At 46.1% G+C, this 19,667-nt stretch overlaps 1 protein-coding gene across 2 annotated transcripts in view; it reads left to right on the top strand.

Annotated features, from left to right (window-relative positions):
• The window catches only part of Hnrnpul1 (heterogeneous nuclear ribonucleoprotein U like 1), a 32,178-nt gene that overhangs the window by 3,670 nt on the left and 8,841 nt on the right, over positions 1 to 19,667 (top strand). For both annotated transcript variants that reach the window (XM_055617368.1, XM_055617370.1), the window contains exons 2-10: positions 491 to 616; positions 2,900 to 3,053; positions 4,859 to 4,932; positions 6,092 to 6,231; positions 8,141 to 8,240; positions 10,221 to 10,333; positions 15,207 to 15,473; positions 16,984 to 17,106; positions 17,203 to 17,331. In XM_055617368.1, the coding sequence (XP_055473343.1) occupies positions 491 to 616; positions 2,900 to 3,053; positions 4,859 to 4,932; positions 6,092 to 6,231; positions 8,141 to 8,240; positions 10,221 to 10,333; positions 15,207 to 15,473; positions 16,984 to 17,106; positions 17,203 to 17,331 (1,226 nt within the window). The remainder of the gene's footprint in view (positions 1 to 490; positions 617 to 2,899; positions 3,054 to 4,858; positions 4,933 to 6,091; positions 6,232 to 8,140; positions 8,241 to 10,220; positions 10,334 to 15,206; positions 15,474 to 16,983; positions 17,107 to 17,202; positions 17,332 to 19,667) is intronic.

Raw genomic sequence — 19,667 nt, 5'->3', positions numbered from 1 at the left:
TGATACATGCACGAGGCCCTAAATTTACTCTTGAGTACAGCAAAAGGCAGAGGCAGGTGAGAGTGTTCAAGTCACAGATAGCTGGGACTGCTCAGAGGGTTGCTTATGCTCCCAAGTAGGGACTGGTGTTAGCTGCTCATGAAATGCCAGGTACATCCTTAAAGGGTAGCACTGGAGCCTACACTTACTTAGAGAGGTCAAGCTAGACTCTACCACTTCATTTTAGCCAGAGAACTTCTTCTTCCTCAGTTGGTTTCATGTATTGGGTTTCTATGGAGCTCCATTGGGATCTGTTTGCAGATGTTTGAGACACAGGCTGTGCCCATAGACAACTGGGGACACCCCACTGTCAAAATAGGTTTCCACATGAAGATGTTATTCTCTGGTTTCTGACACTCTGTTCACCTCAGTGAGGGCAATGTCTTGGTTATAAAAGTCCTTTCAAATGCATTCATCTAACTGATTTTTTTTTTTTTTTTTTAATGTTAAGATGTCATGGACAATATTACCAGACAGAACCAATTCTACGAGACACCGGTCATGAAGCAAGAGAACGAGTCAGGCTATGACAGGAGACCTCTAGACATGGAGCCACAGCAGCAAGCCTATCGCCCAGGTAGGAAGGCCCCCACACTTGCTTTCCTGATGGAAACAGAATTGAAATAAGACCTTGCATTTCTCTCTTGGACAGTTCTTCTGGCTTTTGTCCTTCTGGTAAGATATTTTTCAGGTTGGGATATTGGTTTTGTTCTATTTGGAGTTCAGGGTTTTATTCTTTCTGGTTTATTTTTGAGATGATGTCCTTATTAGCTTGTTCAAGCTAGCCTTAAACTCAAAAAGGAGCTGGAACTGACTTTGTACTCCTGGTCCCTCTGCCTCCATTTTTCTCCCAGTTGTGTTTGGTTTTGAAGAAAACAACTAAATCTGGCTTCCTGGTATCTTTCTAGGTGTTAGTGCCAGCACCCTGGGGGGTTTAGACCTGGGTACTAATGCTTGAGTCTTGTAATGTGGGAGAGCCAGAAAGAGCTTTCTGAATCCAATGGGGTGCTTCCTGTGTTCTGAAGAATACCACTCTAGAAGAGTTGGAAAAGGATTTCTTAGCCAGATACAGCTGGTACAATGCAGTATAGCTGTACTGCCTCTTGGAGGTTAATTGTTCATTAAAGGCTCTGGGAAATCCTCGATTGAAATAAACCTCATATGTATGTTTAAACTCTGGATTTCTAAAACATGGACCTATATTGCAGAAGTGTTTTCCATAATAAGCAGGGAGACATAGCACCTCCCCCTTTTATGCGAGTAGGTGACTTGTTTAGTGGCAAAACTGAGGCTAAAACCTAAGAAACTGGCTCAGCCCAGTGTTCTTGGTACATGAGCTGTATTTCTTCCATGTGAGACTGACTCTTTAGCGGCGGGAATAAGTCCTACTGTTGAAAATGGCTAAACTAGAACTGTGACTGCTCCACTCCTGCTATTAAAGTATTTAAAAAGAAAAATGGTCTTGTTCTCGTATACTCTTGCTCTTCCCTTCTCTTGCTTTCTCTCCTTTCTCTGTTGCCCCCCACCATGTCTCTCTTTTTCCTTTTCCTCTGTATCCAACTCCATCTAATAAATCTCTTTCATAGAAAAAAATAAAAGAAAAAGAAAAGTGCTTTGTTTGAGGTAGGGTCTCACTGTATCGCCTAGCTGGTCTGGACCTTGGGATCCTCCTGCTTGATTCTCCCCAACTGCCTAGATTACTGGTGTGTATCACCATCCATCCCCGTGCCTTTTCTCATGAATCTAGTTGATCCTATCTAATTCTGTTCTGCTCCATCCAGAAGTCAAATCCCCTGCTGCGTTTCTGTTTTGTAGAGGGTGGGGAAGCTAGAGACATAAAGAAATGTAGATTGTAGATCTGTGTCGAACTCTGTGGGACTTGTGGGGTCGTTTGGCCCAAGGAGGTGGTTTTCTGTGCTCTTAACCAGCACCAGTGGCCACCCCTGAGTCTGGCCTGTGCCTAAGCTGTGGAGGCAGCCTTCAAAGTAACTGAACCCAATCTCTGCCCTGGAGAACCAGGAAGTTTGACCAGGAGATTGGAGTCGTGTGCCAAAGCTAGGGGGTTTCTTGAGGCAGGCACTAGAAAAAATGAGCAGTTGGGAGTGAATTGCATTAGCTCTTGGTGGAGATGCTGCCTTCTCAGCACCCTCTCAGAAAGTAAGGCAGAATGAGCACAGAGCTTGCTCTTTGTTGATGGTCTTTTCCAGGGATCTGTCTGAGACTGGGGCTTTCTCAAGTCCCAAAATGCTATCAACCTTAACATCTTGTTTGATGTGATTTAATGAAGCAGCTGCAAGAACAGCTGAACAGCTGGCCCTCCCACTTGGCTGATTGGGCTTTGCAGGGAGTGACTGAAGCCACTAGAGTTTGCTGTAGATCCACAGTACTCTGCACTCTGCTGAGTTCACCTTCTTCCCTGCCTTTGTCAGAGAGAAGCTCCGTAAGAATGAGGCAGACACGTTCTCTGGGAGGAAACAGTTTAACTCTTGCTTCTTAGAGTTTGTAGGATCTTTGCAGGCTCTTAGGGCTCATCACTTCCTGTTGGTATAAGCCAAGGTTACTGTCAGCTCTCATGAATCTTCCGAACATTAGCCATTAGTTCTACCTTTGGGTCATTTGAGGGATCTTGTTCTTATTTAAGTGTTGAAGGGCCCCATCTCCAGGAAGCCTGGGTGTTAGCTGGCTAGCAGACTCACCTATCCAACCTCATATTATTCTGGCCTCCTTGGAGTCGGCCTCTGGAGCTCAGCCCTTCACTGTAGTCACAAGCCTGCCAGCATCACCAGGAGTGAAAGAGAGTGGAGCAGTCATAATCTCAGAGTTTTCCAAGTGTCTTGATCATCTTTTTGTCCAACAATAGAAGTGAAGACAGAAATGAAGCAAGAAGCACCACCCAGCTTTCTTCCCCCTGAAGCCTCACAGCTCAAGCCAGACAGACAACAATTCCAGAGTCGAAAGAGGCCTTTTGAAGAGAATCGAGGCCGTGGGTACTTCGAGCACCGAGAGGACCGAAGGTGGGTGCGTGAGACAGCAGTCACTTGTTTTCATTGGTCTCGGCTCCAGAGTGGTGCTAAGCACATTTCTCTCTTCCCTGGTAGTCCTTCACTGGCTGCCAGATTGAAGTTCTTAAGCTTTGATCCTTCCTCCCAGTCCTCCCTGCTTATTAGTTGCAGAGCAAATTCCAGACGCCTTAAGTTTTTACTTTGAAGATGTCAGTCTGCCTCTCAGCCTTCTCCTTACTGCTTCTGCGGTAATGCAGTCTATTCTCCCCAACCCCCTTAAGACAAGGTCTCAGTGTGTAATTGTGACTGGCCTGAAACTTGCCGTGTCGACCAAGCTAGCCTCAAACTCACAAAGATTCTCTTGCTTCAGCTTCTATTCCTGGCTAGTGGGCATTTATTGGCCACTGTGTATCCCTTAGTTTGAATGCTATTTCCTGACTTTATTCCCCAGCACAACCCCTCCTGCCTACCCCTCATCCTCTGGTTTGTTCACCTGACACATTTTCTTTCCTACCTGGTAATGTCTTATCTAACTGGCTTATAACTCTTTTTTAAGAAAAGGCCTGACTCTGGGTGTGATAGCGTACACCTTTAATCTTAGAGGCAGAGGCAGGTGGATCACTATGAGTTCAAGGCCAGCCTGGTCTACAAAGCAAGTCCCTGATAGCCAAGGCTACACAGAGACAAAGGCTTCCCCCTTTGTCTCGGGGTGGGGGAGGGGAATGCCTATGGACCTAGGTATAATTCAGTGGTGGAGCCCTTTCCTAAGCACATATTCTGGGTTCTACCCCCATCATGGCAGAAGAAAAAAAAAAAGAACATGGATCTAGTTTGCTGGTAACTGAAGTTAAGACAAGGAACCTATACCATGGGTTTCTTCCTACTCCCACAAAGCAAAGGCCAGGAGCTGCTTGTTGATGAAGAGCAGAGGAGGGATGCTAGCCCTTAATTTGGATCTCTTGGGAAAAGTTCTCTAGGATAGACTTGAGATGACATGTGCCTGCCACAGTGAATCCATCAGCTTTAACCCCAGCACTCAGGAGGCTGAGGCAGATGGATCTCTTGTGACCTCCAAGCCAGCCTGGGCTATGTTGAGGGACTTTTGTTGTCTTAAAAAAACAAACAAACAAAAAACAATGCTAATCCTGGACCAGCAATTCTAGAAGGGGACTTCCCTAAATGTGCTCCTATTGTAAAGAGTGACAGCAACGTCGAAGCAGAGTGCCAGCTCTTGGCTCAACATTTTCCTGTCTGGTAGTCCTGTACTGAAGAAATCACCAATGAGCTAACAAAATGCTTTTTTTAAGTGTTGTGGAAAGATGTCTTGTTCATAATTAAGGACACTTTAAAGAGAGTGAGAGGCTAAAAAATTAGGTCATACCATTTCCTTTCAGGTGTGGGATTTTAAGAAGCCTGATACATGGGTTCATTGCGATTGCTGTGATTTCCCCCCCTCCCCTCAGGCCCTTGCCTTTCATTGTCCTTACTGTCCTTACTGAGGACTGTGGCTTCCCCTCAGCAGTCACTGAGGGCAGTAGTTCAGTGTGCAGACAGTCTGGGTTAGAATCTTAGGCTGTAAGAGAATGATCCAGAAAGGCTCCCTGAATGATTGTGGTGCATTTCTTTACCAGAGCAGTCCATCTGTCCTTTTCATATGCTGGGAGTTAACACTCAGTGCCCTCTGCAAGTACTTGATAACCCCTGGGAAGAAATGATAATCCAGAAAACAGCTGGGGGCCACTTGTAAATCTTAGCAAAAACCTTATTCATTTACACTCCTCCGTCTGTTACGTGACTGACCACTCTTTCCCATACAGGGGCCGTTCTCCTCAGCCTCCTGCTGAAGAGGATGAAGAGGACTTTGATGACACCCTTGTTGCCATTGACACATGTGAGTCCCAAAAGTGCCCATGTGGGTCTGCCTTGTTCTGTGTTGCAAGGCAGTGCCCTGACCTCCATCAACCCTTCCTAGCATCACCCAGAGCCATTGTTCATCCATGAGCCCCATCACAGCTCTGGATCTAGGGTAGTGGTGTAGAGACAGGCCTACTCCTGAGGGGCCCTTGCTTCCTTACAAAGAGTGGTGCTGCCTTCCTTCCTCCAGATGTCCAGTGAAACTCTAGGGTCAAAGTCAAAAAAGGAATATGAAGATCTTGTACCACCCTGTGTGCACAAGGGGGTTGTCTCTTATCAGAGAAATCTGAGTGCTGCTGCTGGGGAAACTTAACTCTTCGACAACCACTTCCAGTTTCCATCAGCTGCTCATGTTCCTAGTAAAAGCAAGGCCACTTTGTTCTTTGAGACACTGGCCTGTTCTTTGTCGTCTAGTGCAATGGCTTTCACCTACACTGTACATCTAACCACTCAGGAAGGGTTATGGAGGGCCCAGGCCGCTGAAGTCAGTCTATGTGGAGGAGCCAGTGAGCCTCTTTTCACATTACCCAGAAGCCTTCTTGGCCCTTAACAGTGTACTTTATCAACACATCAGCTGTGTCTTTATGTAGCTCATGTTTATAGAGCACTGGCTGTGTGTTTTGGTGAGGGATAAAGACATAGACATACTCTCACAAGCTGTCAAAAACAGTTACTTTTTTAAAGTGTTGGGTAGCAGCGGTCTACAGGGCAGCACTAAATGCTGATGTATTGACAGTGGTGTTCAGCCTGCCAAGAAATGAGAGCACCTTGTGGACAAGATGGTCAAGAAAGGACTCCCTGAAAGTGTGGCTGGCTTTTTTCTTAGAGGATCACACATGAGCCGGGAGGTGGCTACCTGTGCTGCACGTGGGTGGCAGGTGTGGTTCAGGTCAAATATTCATACCAGAGCTGGCAACAGAAAACTACTCTTGAGCAGGCAGCACTGGGAGGTGATTAAAGTGTAGAGTGTTTGGGGTACCCCCACGATCCTAAAATCTCAGTTTGAACTTTTAGGCCCTCTCCCTAGCTTATGACACATTACCTTCAAAGGCATTTACTACAGTTTCTGAGGGACTTCCTGAAGCCTGTCCTTGAACACCAAACATCAGTTAATTGTTTGGATTTTTCTTCCACAGATAACTGTGACCTGCACTTCAAAGTGGCCCGAGACCGAAGTAGTGGTTATCCGCTGACGATTGAGGGCTTTGCATACCTGTGGTCAGGAGCCCGTGCCAGTTACGGGGTCAGAAGGGGGCGTGTGTGTTTTGAAATGAAGGTGAGTGGGAGTGATAGACAAGACAGAAAGCAAGTCTGTCCTTTGGAGTAGCCTGTCACCAGCCACCTTGGTCAGAGTAAGACTGCAAGAGATTGGTTTGAACTTAGACAATGTCTGAGCAAACAAAAGTATGATGAAAAATCACAGCCTAGCTGTCTCTGAAAAGTAGGACAATTGTATTCATTCCTATGTAGGATTTGTGCCAGGTATGTAGAGCCAAACACTCTTAACAGTGCTGTATGTAAAGTGGGCCAAGGGATTGTCTCAGAGAGAGGAGTTTCCGGGCCTAGGGAGGTGGCTCAGCAGGTAAGGGCACTTGCAGCTATGCCTGACAGCCTGCATTCAGTCTCCTTCCCCACATGGTGGAAGGAAGGAAATCAAGTCCTGAAAGTTGTCCTCTTGACCACAAGCACACACTCAAACATAACATACATAAGTGTAGTTCAAAAACAAGCAAGTGGCCCACTTTAAATGGAAGCCAGATGGAATGGGCCAAAGAGCTGGCCATTGGCCATTACCAAAGTTCCATGTCAGCTTTATGCATGTTCGTGTGAAACGGGAGTTTAAAAGGCAGAAGTTACTAGTGCGTCCTTTCTGTGTGCCTCTCCTCCCCAAGGTCATGTCTGTGTTAACAGTCATTCTGGCAGGATGTATAATGCTCGGGAGGTGTGTGTTCAAGGAAGTGAGCTCCGCCCCCAACATTGGGGAAAAATGCTTGTGTAGTCTTTGAATACCCAAACTTATGGGTGACAGTGTCCGTAGAGCCCTTCACACAGTGCCAGTGCTGAGCTCTTTGAGTGGATTATCTCTGTTAATCCTCACAGTGTTAAGGTGAAGTAAATAGTCTCACGCCCCCAGCCTAGAGCTGCAGCTGACGCAGGTTTACTTCACTGACTGACACACCATCGATTGAAGACCTAGTATTTAATGTACCAGTTAAAGAAATACTGTCAAACTTCATGGCTTTTCTCTATAAATTGTAAGGTGAACTGTTAACTCACAGACACAGATGATATGAAAAGTGTCTGAAAGACAGTAGAATGTGGTTGTCTTTCTATGGCTGCAAACCAGTTCCAGCAGATAGGGATACCAGGTAGCCAGGGAGATGGGACTAGATAGCACAGACTGTGGTGTTAAAAAGCAGACATTCTGCTGTGTTCTGTCCCTGTCTTTTCCCTTTAGAGGGAGAGTAAGACAACATAGGGGTTAAGGGTGCTTTTATTTCCTGCTTCAGTTACTTGCTATTGTGCCTTGTACATTTTTCCATACTTTTACCTTAGTCCTGCCTCCTCGTTTTAATTTGTTTTGTTTTGTGGCTTGATCCGTAATGTACCTGGTTCCTTATTGATGGTTTTCTTCCCGGCTTTTATAAAAAGAGTGCTGCATTCAGTGTCCTTGCAAACCCATGTTTACATACTTGGACACCTAGGGATGATCCAGAGGTGCTGTTACAGAGCTGTGCACTTACTGTCTTGATTTATGGTGCAGGGGTTCCAGTGCACAGCTCATGCTGCTAGTGCTTTCCCCAAATGCAACTTTTCCCCGGTAGCCGTATTCAACTGAAAAGGGGAAGGTTGGGAGCATCTCTGTTACGCCTTAGAGGCCCTGCCATCACAACAGGCTCTCCCTTCTATCAACCAAGTCATCTATATCTTTCATTCATTTGTGTCTGTCTATCTAGACAGGATCTCACTGGCCCAGGCTGCCCTCTGCCTCACTGTGTAACTCAGGCTGGCCTCAATTTTGTGGTGGTCCTCCAGCTTCTGTCTCCAAGTGTGAGATTACAGACATGAGCCACCATTCCAGCACCATCACTGTTAACTGCTTGGTACACTTCCCTCCCACATTGCCTCATAACCCATCAGCTTTGAGAGAATCAATCCTGAGCCTTGTTGTGTTCTGTCCTCAGATCAATGAGGAAATCTCCGTGAAGCACCTTCCATCTACAGAGCCTGACCCCCACGTTGTCCGTATTGGCTGGTCCTTGGACTCTTGCAGCACTCAGCTAGGTAAGAAGAGGCCAGCCAGGCAGTCCTCAGTAGAGAGTGGTAGACCCTGCCCCTGGCTTCTCCAGCTCCAGGCATACCTCCCCTGGGATGGAGATAGGTACAGCTGTAGTCTTGTGTCACTGCTTGACAGCAGGCAGGCTAGGTGTAGCCGAAACCTGTCACACTGCAGCTCTTCTTCAGAGTTAGTTCCTTGTCTTTTAGGAGAGGGTCCAAGTTCTTTTCAGAGAGCTGTTTCCATTATCTGAAACCATTTCTGCCCTTGCACCATACCGAAAGAAATTCTTAAGCCCTGTTCAGTTCCTTATGGATTTTCTGTCCAGAATAGAATAGAGTAAAAGTGGAAGACAGAGAGACAGTCAGGATTATTGGCTTGAGTTTTCATAAGGTGCCAGGCCCAGCGGACATCTGCAATCTTATGTTCATACACATTCCTCTTGGTTCTTATATATTAGTCAAGCTGGGTCATGCTATGAACTTTTATGTAGTCTTGTTTTTTGTTTGTTTTGTTTTGTTTTTTTAATATATAGTAGGCCAAATTTGGAAAATAAATATGCTTTCTTAGCCAATGCATAATTTTCCATTTTATAGCAGTTCCTATTTTTGTCTGTGGTGGATGCTGGGAGGTGAGGTAGGCAACCAGTTGCTCTGCCCCTGAAGTACACCCTGACCCTGTTGTATTCAGCAATTTCCTTTATTACTCATTTAATAATCGCATGTTATTGCTTGAGTTCCTGTTCTCATTACTTGACAGCTTTAGACAAATCCTTGAAAGTAGGTATGTGAGGTTAACCCTCAGCACCACATTCGCCCAGAAGGATAAAGCAGGTGAGAATGCCAGTAGGGCTCAGCCAGTAGAGACACTTGGTACATAGGCCTGAGGACAACCTGTGTTCAGAAAACACAAAAAGAGAGCCTGACTCTGCAAGGCTATCTCACCCTCTACACACACCCACCGACAGGACACACCGTAATAGCTGCTGCTCTTTATATGTAGCAACATTCTTTTTTAAGAATCAGAGGTGGAGGGAGTGGAGAGATAGCTTAGCAGTTAAGAGCACTGGCTGCTCTTCCAGAGGACCCAGATTCAATTCCCAGCATCCACAAGACAGCTCATAACTGTCTATAATTCTAATCCCAGGGGATCTGGCACCCTCACACAGGTAAAACACCACCATACATAAAAGTAAATCTTTTTTTTTTTTTTAAAGAATTAGTTGCATCCTTTGGGGGGAAAAAAAGTACTTGATACTCTTGCAGAGGACCCAAATTTGGTTCCTAGCCCCTACATCAGGCAGTTCCTAACCACATGTAACTACAGTTCCAGAGAATCCGGTGCCCTCCAGGCAGGTGTAACCACAAGGTGCATGTAAATCTAGGAGGTACACATACACATTGAGAAACATAATGTTTGAAAGAGGAAGGATCAGTTCAGGAGTGGTGGCGCACGCACACACACACACACACACACACACACACACACACTCATAGTCCCAGCTCTTGGGTGTGGAAGTGGAAGGATCAGAGTTTGCCAACAGATCTGGCTTTATAATGAGTTTGAAGCTAGCTAGGGCTACGCGAGACCCATTCTCAACAAAAAAGTCATAGGTCAGAGCAGGTACAGTGATAAAACATCTGAGCCCAGCTATCCAGGAGGGTTGAGAATGTGAGCCCAGCCTGCACATTCTGCAAGACCTAGTCTAAAAAGCATAGATCATCTCACTATATCTTGCTCTTGGTTTTGAAATGTAGGTGGTGGCCAGGCATGGTGTCATACACTTGGGATCCAGGGCCAGGTAGATTTCTGAGTTTGAGGCCAGCCTGGGGTCTACAAAGTGAGTTCCAGGACAGCAAGGGCCGCACAGTGAGACTGTCTCAAAACAGTAAAGAAAATGTTTTTGTCTTTAGATTGGAAATGTATAGCAGCTGTGAAGGTATTGAGTCAGTCCGTCAAAGATTTAACCTGCCTGTGCCTTCCTTCAGGTGAAGAGCCCTTTTCCTATGGTTATGGAGGCACAGGGAAGAAGTCTACCAATAGCCGCTTTGAAAACTACGGAGACAAGTTTGCAGAGAACGATGTGATTGGCTGCTTTGCGGTGAGTGCTGGCAGCCTGTGGGAAGTGGCAGGGCCCAGTGCCTGACTGTAGGCTTTTAGGGTACCTGTAGACATTGTCTGCGCTTACTCGGCCACTCTCTGTATCTGTTCTTGTCTCTCTTATAGTTTGATACTGTCTCCTCCAGAGTAGGTATTACTGATTGGTGTGAGATTCAGCTTTCCTTGTCTTTATACAGAGCTGAGTGATGGTATCACGAAGATTTGGGCCTTCAAGTCTACACAACTCCCTCTGTGTATGGTTACCACCGTAACATTTTCTAATCAAACGAAGGAATTTCTTCCTTCTGTTAGGAAATAGCCAGCATACTTACAAAGGCATCATGTTAGCTTTTGGCCCCCATTGGCATTACCTTATCTTCCAAACTATTTTTTTTACCTTAGTTGAGATGACATCCCATCATGCGCTGCCTTCTAGAATAACGGAAGCATAAGCCAGAGGTGCCTATGCTGCTGCATTAGTTCTGGAGAGCAGTGAGCAGCAGCCACTGATTGGGCGGCAGCCTGGAGCTAATAGGCAGCACATGGTAGTACCTCCTGAAACTGTGTCGTAAGTCTGGGGAGAGGAAGGGACTGCCTGGAGGATTTGTCCTCGGGATCTTCTCTTCTGCCCTCATTTGTTCACAAAGCTCCTTTTGAAAGAAAGTTCCTCGGCCGGTTTGGTGTTGGCGCACGCCTCTAAGCCCAGCTCTTAGGAGGCAGAGGCAGGCGGATCTTTGAGTCCAGGGAGTGCTGGTTGGGGGTGCAGAGCCCTGGGTTCAGTCTGCAGAGGTTAGCCTGCAGATTAGCCTGGCTCTCAGAAGGTAGTGGCACAAAGCTAACGCAGAAGCATTTTTATATTTTTGTGTGAATTGAAGAAAAGCAAGGAACCTAAAGAGTGTATAGCTCTACCTCCACCCATTGTTTCCTGTGACCCAGCTGCACACAACACAGGAGCCACCTGTTGCGTGCTTCATGTCTAAGTACAAGAGAGGGGACACTTTTCTTCTTTAACACAAAAGGTCTCATGTTTATTCCATCTTCTGCTTAACTGTTCCTTAAGATCTTTCTCCTATGACAGCAGAAGCCTAAAGGCCCTCTTTGGGTTTTTTGATTATTTGGGGCTGTTTGATTGCGTGAGTGTTGTTTGTAGTCAATTGTTTTCACCACCATAGTTGATCAAGCCGTTGTCTTCCTTAGTGGACATTTGATGACTTTGGTGCCTTATGACTTTATCAGCTATGTTGTAGTTACCAGGGTACCCTCCTTTGAAAGCTGGTCTTCCTGTCACTCCCTGATAGTTGTTTGTTTAGTGGTAGAGATACAGTTAATACCAAAGGAAATACTTACCTTTTGGCCACTTGCCAAGATCACTCAGATGCTTACGGGAGCCCTGTCACACGCATTCGTGCCTTCTCACGGACTAAGTTAACTCTGGTCATAAGTTGGGGGTGGTGAGGGCTGGGTATATGCATGCATGTGTTTTTCTGTGTGCATGTGTGGAGGCCAGAGAGAAATAGGTGTGTCTTCCTTATTTGCTCTACACCTTTGGCTTTTTCGTTTGTTTTGTTTTTGCTTTTTTTTTTTTTTTTTAACAGAGTTTCGATATGTAGTCCACCCTGGCCTCTGTCTCCCAAATACTGGAATTAAAGTATCTGGCACCAAACCTGGCATCTACCTTAATTTTTTGAGACAGGGTTGGTCTCTTCATTGAACCTGGAGCTCATCACTATGGCAAAGCTAGGTGGTCAGCGAGCTCTAGGGAGCTCCCTGTCTCTTTCTTAGCTCTCTCGTAGATTACGGGTGCATGCCGCCACACTTACTTTCTGCCTGAGGCCCGGGTATCCAGACTTGAGTCCCCAGGCTTCATTGGTAGCACTTTGCTTGCCAGCTGCTCAGCCCTGTGTTGTCAAATACTGATGGCTAGCTATTACTAGGAGCGCACAGCCAAGAAGCTGACATGGTTCTGTTTGTGACCCTGTTTTCCAAACCCTTGTATCAGCATGATGTTCTGCATCCTGTGTCAGCTGATCGTCTCTATTTACTTCAACGATTTCAAGAGAATTTTTGTTGCTTTAAAGTTTTTAAGATTTGTTTCTATTTTATGTGTTTGTTATAAGTCTTTTGCAAGTCTTTTGTATGTTTGCTATGTATGTGCTCTTCTGGACTTGGAGTCACAGGTGTTTATAAGGTGGGGTGCTGGGAATTGACCCTCTGCAAGTAATCTTAACCACTGAGCCATCTTCCTGGGCCCAGTTTTATCTTATTTCATGTATGTGGATGCTTCGTCTGCGTGTATGTCTGACCACTGTGTGCATGCATGTGGTGCCTGTGGAAAGCCAGAAGAGGGCATCGGATCCTCTGAACCTGGAGTTAAAGTCAGTTTGTAGCTGCTCTGTAAATACAGGGAACTGAACCCAGGTCACTATAGGTCACCCAGGTCCTCTTCTTTTTTTGAAAGAGTGTCTTGGTCTATAGCACTGGATGGCCTGGAACTCACTATGAAGAGTAGGCTGGCCTCAAACTCACCAGCATCTGCCTTCCAAGTGCTGGGATTAGAAGCATGCACCACCACACCTGGGCTAGCTTTTGAGACATTTTTTGTAGTTGAAGATGACCTTGAATTCCTGAACCTTACTCTACCTCCCAGGTCCCGGGACTGCAGGTGTGAGCAGGAATGAACCTTCTCTTGACAAGTTCTCAGTCACTCCCAAGAATGAACATCTGTCTTCTCCTATGCATCTTTCTCTCCCTTAACATTCATACTTAAACTTGTAAACTTTTTAAATAGAATCCAGTTCTGATTAAAGCTTCCATGTACAGTCCCTTTTATTAGATGGTGCCCTGACTTGAAAGAGGGCTCATAGCAGGGGCTTGCGGGGTTGTGAAGTCACTGTCTAGGAAACAGACAGTCCACGACTGTGTAAGGTCTCAAGTCCCCGGCTGACAGAAAAGACCAGGTAGCTTTCCAGCTGGAGAGCATCTACCTTGCAACAGTCAGAAGTAGAGTTGCTGCAGCCTAGAGGGCAGCACCGAGGTCTACCCAACAACCCTGCCTTGGGTAGATGGCTGTGTGGGTAGACTTGTTACCTGTGGGTGCTGGTTTCTTCACACTGTGGCAGTTCTTTGAAAAAGTTGATGCCCAAGGGAGGTGACACCTGCTGTGTCCATTTCCATGCCCAAGCAAAGGTGGCTGGACCACTTGTCCCTAGACAGGAAGATAATGGCAGAGACTGTACTACAGGCAGAGTTCCGGGCGTTGGTGTGTCTGCCCAGCCTGGTCATTACCTGTGATGTGTGAGGAATTAACAGGCATGAAGGATGCGGAGTTCCTCAGAATACCACATCCTGTGCCTTTGGTCAGAAACTGTACCTTGTGCTCTGCTGAGTGTGCTGTCTCGCCCTGAGGTTTGAAACTTACTGTCACCCCTTCCCCACCAGCACCCGCGGCAGTCTCGGGGACAGCTCTGGCCAGGCCACTACACTTAAAACAAGTCAGTGCCCTCAGTCCCACCATCATGACGGTTCTAAACCTCAGCGCTAACTTGGAGAGCCTTTTACACACTAAGGAGGAGCCACGGCTCCTCTGCCATCATTTGGCCCCAGCCTCTGACATGTACAGTGTCTGGCAGCCTGTAGTGAAAGCTCATACCAACATAGTCCCTGGTGTATTAAATGTACTAGCCTTTACTTACAGTGTAGTATAAAACAGCACCAGGTACCTTTTGTTTTGTTTGTTTGGCTGTTTTTGTTTTTCAGAGAGAGTTTGTTTGTGCAGCAGCTGTCCTAGAACTTAACTCTGAACCAGGCTGCGCTCACACTCAGAGGTCCGCCTGCCTCCCTCCCGAAGACTGGGATGAAAGGCATGCACCACCACTGCCTCTCCCCCGTCTTCCCCCTTTTTTGTTTCCTAGAGAAACAAGATAAAATAGGATCAACTGAACTTCAGTGTCTCAGTAACAATTGAGTGAATGGATCCTTCCCAGCATGTCTGGGATTTCTTTTCTCTTGCCTTTATGTGTTGGGGCACCTGACCTGTATTCTCTTACCATGAGGTTTATACACATGGCTCATTTTCATTACTGATCAGGACCTAACTTAGAAGTTCTCTATAAGAAACTCGGGTGTTTTTATTGAATTACAATATTGAGACTCCTTGTTTGAGTCTCCATTGGTCCCTGAATTTCATGGGATCCAGATCAACAGTCTTGTGCCAGGAAGAATGTGAGAGCAAATGGATAAATCTGCAAAGCTGGACTCAGCTGTTAAAAGTTCGTGCTCTGGCCTCTTTTTTTTTTTTTTTTTTTTTTTTTTAAGATTTATTTATTATTTATAAATTCTGCCTGTACACCAGATCTTACTATAGATGGTTCAGAGCCACCATGTGGTTGCTGGGAATTGAACTCAGGACCTTTGGAAGAACAGCAGGTGTTCTTAACCTCTGAGCCATCTCTTCAGCCCCACTCTGGCCTCTTCTATCTGGCCTCTTTTGTGTGTGCCCTGTCAGTTTGGGGGACAAGGCAAAATTACCTTTGCCTTCATTTTTGTCTCAGCCTAAACACAAGACTCAAATATGTTACCAGCTTCTAGATATTGAGTGAGAAAGGATTTGGGCAGAATGTCTCTGAACTTTTTCTGGTGCTGCCAAACTTGTGTGTATACCAACGGAGAATGCACTGGGGTCCAGAAACATGGCTGTCTTACTGCCTGCATTGACTTTCAGACTTGCGGCTCCTGGTACCTTAAGCTAAGTTTTACAGTTAGTGTTTCTTAAGGCAAGATCTCAGATAGGTCAGACTGTTCTGAAATTCCTGTTCACCCTGCCTTAGCCTTCCAGGTACTGTCAACACCTGCTGACCCTTGGCTTTCTCTCTTAGGACTTTGAATGTGGAAATGATGTGGAGCTCTCTTTTACCAAGAATGGCAAGTGGATGGGCATTGCCTTCCGAATCCAGAAAGAAGCCTTAGGGGGCCAGGCCCTCTACCCGCATGTCCTGGTGAAGAATTGTGCTGTGGAGTTTAACTTTGGGCAGAGGGCAGAGCCCTATTGCTCTATTCTCCCAGGGTTCACATTCATCCAGCACCTTCCCCTCAGTGAGCGGATCCGGGGCACCATTGGACCAAAGAGCAAAGCAGAGTGTGAGGTAAGTGGACCAGAGGACTAAATTGGTGGCCACTCTCCAGAGCCACCCAAGGCAGATGAGGGACACTAAGTAGCTTGTATGTGGTGAAAGGGACAGAAACTTGAGTTCAACATGGATGCATGGTTCTTTGTCCAGCTTCTCGGGGTTGAGATTGGAATTGAAAAGCTGCTTTGAGGGTGAAGTTCCAAAGGGACGTGACCACTCTGCTCTTCAGCAAGGCCTGAAACTGGGGAAAAGAGGCTTCCCCTACAGGATAGGAAAGCGGTGCACCCTGCCACCCAGTGTTCTTGGAGCAGGCTGAGCAATTCTACCCTCCCACTCAGAGCTAAGAGCATGACAAGTGGCCTTTGGCTCCTGTGGCTATATTGATGACCTTTGTTTCTTTTTGTTTGTTTTCAATGAGCCACCGTCTCTGTGACCTGGGCCGGCCTCCCAGATGATGTAATTGTGACTTTATTCTTAAGATACATATTTTTCATAAACATCTTGTGTTTGTTTTAGAAAATTAAGAAATATATAGAAGTCTTAACTTTCCCATAATTCTACCACTTGCAAATAAATTTAGTTGAAGATTTTGGAATTTATCCTGTTTTTGACATTCTCCATTGAGATCTTGTAACAAGCAATGTGCTATCTTGTCCTTTTACAGTTACCATTACCTTATGGTCTGTGTCCCACTGCATGAAAACCTTTTACACATCTTTTTTGAGATAGTCTGACTATGCTACCCATGTTGGCCTCAGAATCCCTGGATTCCAGTCATCTTCCTGCTTCAGCCTCCCAGGTTGCTAGGACTAGAGGTGTGTGCACTGCCACACCTGACACCTGGCTTGTAACTTCTGGTTTTGTTTTGTTGTTGTTGCTGGTGGTCGTGTTTTGTTTTGTTTTGTTTTGTTTTGTTTTTGAGACAGGGTTTCTCTGTGTAATCTTGGCTGTCCTGGACTCACTTTGTAGACCAGGCTGGCCTCAAACTCACAGATAACCACCTGCCTCTGTCTTTCAGAGTACTGGGATTACAGGTGTGCGTGACCTGCACTTGGCTGACCTGTAATGTTTTAATGGCCTCAAAAAAGAATGATTCCCTTTATTGTACATTTAGTGTTTGTTGAATTCTAAATATGAAGATTAAATGGGACTCATGACCTTGTGGGCACACCTCAGTTTCTCTTTTCAGACCATTAAGAATGAACCATTTCTCATACCTTTTTATGGTTCAGTCCCAGGTCATGATTTTTCTTTGCCAGTGGCTGCTTCATCGATCTATAACTGCTGTTGGTGGGATGTGACTTAGTGCTTACCTATGCCAGACCGTAGACTCAGAATCTGACAAGCCTTATGTCTTTGACTCCCAACAGCAACACTGAGATAGATGCTATTGCTTCCATTTTCCAGAGGCAACCAGGAGGTTCAGAGTCATCATCATGGGCACCATCAAGCCAGGGTGGTGTATGCCACCATGCCACATGCTGCTGCTGTTTCACAGCACTCCTTCCCTGTCCTATTCTTGTAGATTCTGATGATGGTAGGCCTGCCTGCTGCCGGTAAGACTACATGGGCCATCAAACATGCAGCCTCCAACCCTTCCAAGAAGTACAACATTCTAGGTACCAATGCCATCATGGATAAGATGCGGGTAAGGCTGACCTGTGCAAATTCACCTTACCTCCCAGCTTTTGGGTGCTGTCCTGTACCTAGGCTCCACTCACCTTTCATTACCCCTTGCCCACAGGTGATGGGCCTGCGTCGGCAGCGGAACTATGCTGGCCGCTGGGATGTCCTGATCCAGCAGGCCACTCAGTGCCTCAACCGCCTCATTCAGATCGCTGCCCGCAAGAAACGCAACTATATCCTAGATCAGGTACTATATACCAGTGGTTCAGTGACCTAGTTAGTCACTGAGTGGGGATTTCCCTCTAGCCCTTTTCTCATTTCTCCATAGTACTCTGTAGGAGCTGGCCAGGCATACACCGTACATAGGGTAGTTGTGGGCCCTGCATAGCACTTTCTAAGCCATCCGTGGTGGGGTTTGGGGCTATGACCCCAGACCCACTAGCTTACTCACTTATTCTTAGGCAAAAGTCACATAGCCAAATGAAAAAAAAGCATAGATTTCTTTTGTATTTATGTGTGTAGGTGTTTTGCTTACATGTTCAGTACGCTACGTGTGTGCCTGGTTCACAGAGGCCAGAAGGAGGCATTAGACTTCTGGAACTGGAATTACAGACAGTTGTGTGAGCTGCCATATGGGTGCTGGGAGTCAAACCCAGGTCTTCTGGAAAAGCAGCCAGTGCTTTTAACCACTGAGCCATTTCTCCAGCCCCAAGGGGCAAGGATTTCTAAGCTTCACAGGCTAGGCTTGAACCCCAACACTGCTACTGACTAGCTATGCATTTATAGGCACCCAACTTTATCCTATGAATTTCAGCTTCCTAGTTTGCAGAATGGAGGGCCCAAGGCCTCACACACCTCCACAGGACCTGTTTCAGAACAGCTGATCTGTGGTCATTATATACTCTGCAGAATTAGGGTACTCTAGCTTCTCTGAGCACACTTTTATGAGTGGGGAGTCCATGTTTAACCCATGGTATTTTCTACCTACATATCAGTTAGGGTTGGGGTTTGGTCAGTTTTGAGTTGGAATAAAATGGCTTTCAGCATTGTCAAAAGAGTGAGTGTCCTAAATATAGCTTAGGGTCCCTGTGTCTAATGAGTTCCACATGTTTGTTGCTACACAGCAAAGACATTTGTCATATAGGTTTCTTCGAGTAGCAGCACAGGTCCCAGAGTCTGTGGTTAAACATTATATTCATGCTTTCTTAAGAACCTGTAAGGAAACCTGGCTGAAGTGCCTCCTTTCTGTGGCACGGACTATGTGGTGCCATGGCTTTAAAGGCTTGGTGAAATTGGAGCTGGTAGCTAACATTGGTTGGTGGTTGGCATCCCGGGAGGAACCATGGTGTCTTCACATGAACTAAAGAGCCTACACAGACCAGCTGGGGGCAGTGTATAAGTGATCTCTGGTTATCCTTTAGCCCAGCCCAGTGAGGAAGGGGGTCCACTCAACCTTCTCTCTGGAGATGCTTAGCTTCAGGTTTTTGTACTGGGAGTTGAATTTCTAGGACCTTACACATGCTGGACAAGGGTTCTCCCAATCAAGCTATATCTTCGCTGCCCCCAACTCACTTCTCCCTGTTCTCCTTGTTAGAGCATTTTGGAATTTATGTCTGTCTGTGCCTGATTGGATTTACTGTCCTGAGAGGTCGGGCCATGATGTTAATTCCTCAAGGTCCTCTTTGGGAGTCCCCAGAGAGAATCCCCTGCCCGTCCTTTACTCGTTTCTCTGGCCAAATCGACCCAACAGTGGAAGTCACTTTCAGCATATACTGTGTGCCACTTCTGTTGTGCAGTTCAGCCAAGCACAAAGTAGAGCTGACATCAGTCTTGCCTGGTGCTTCCTTGTTTGGGGCTGCACCAGATTGCCTACAGTCTCAGCCTGTTGACTTCACAGAAAAGATGCAGATCAGGCCATATAATCCAGGCCAACTGTAAAGCCAAAGATCCTACTTTCCAAAGTAAAGAACACGGTTCTTTAGTTAACCCAAGGCTAGAGCCAGACCTCTGAAGCTCTATGTCACTGAGGCCAAGAAAGGGGTTTTAAACCAGAGTGTTTTTTCTGTTATAGTCTAAATCCCAAAAGGGTGTTCCAGAAAATTCAATTATGAGAATGGGGATGTTAGGTGAATGTAGGCAAAGGTTTAGAGCAGTTCCTGCATTACCCACACCATTAGCTTGGCTGTGAGGATCTTCTGGCCACGATAGAACTTTAAAGAGACGCGTACTGCATGCTGAGTCCCTGTATTCGCAGACTCTCAGCCCAGGTCATTTTCCTGCATTAGCAATTCTGTACCTTTTGTATTTGTCAACTTCAGACGTGCCTATCCTCACAAGATAATTCCCCTGTACAAACCTGAGACTGGGGGCTGGAGAGATGGCTCAGAAGTTAAGAACGCTGGCTGTTCTTCCAGAGGCCCTGAGTTCAATTCCCAGCAACCACATGGTGGCTCACAGCCGTCATAGCGTCATAGTGAGATCTGGTGCCCTCTTTTGGTGCACAGGCACACATGTGCAGACAGAATACTGCATAGATGATAGATAGATAGATAGATAGATAGATAGATAGATAGATAGATAGAT

The sequence above is a fragment of the Psammomys obesus genome, unplaced genomic scaffold, assembly GCF_907164565.1.
Source record: "Psammomys obesus unplaced genomic scaffold, mPsaObe1.curated_primary_1811, whole genome shotgun sequence".
NCBI classification, from domain to species: Eukaryota; Metazoa; Chordata; class Mammalia; order Rodentia; family Muridae; genus Psammomys; species Psammomys obesus.
This window is presented reverse-complemented; position numbering and strand designations above follow the sequence as displayed.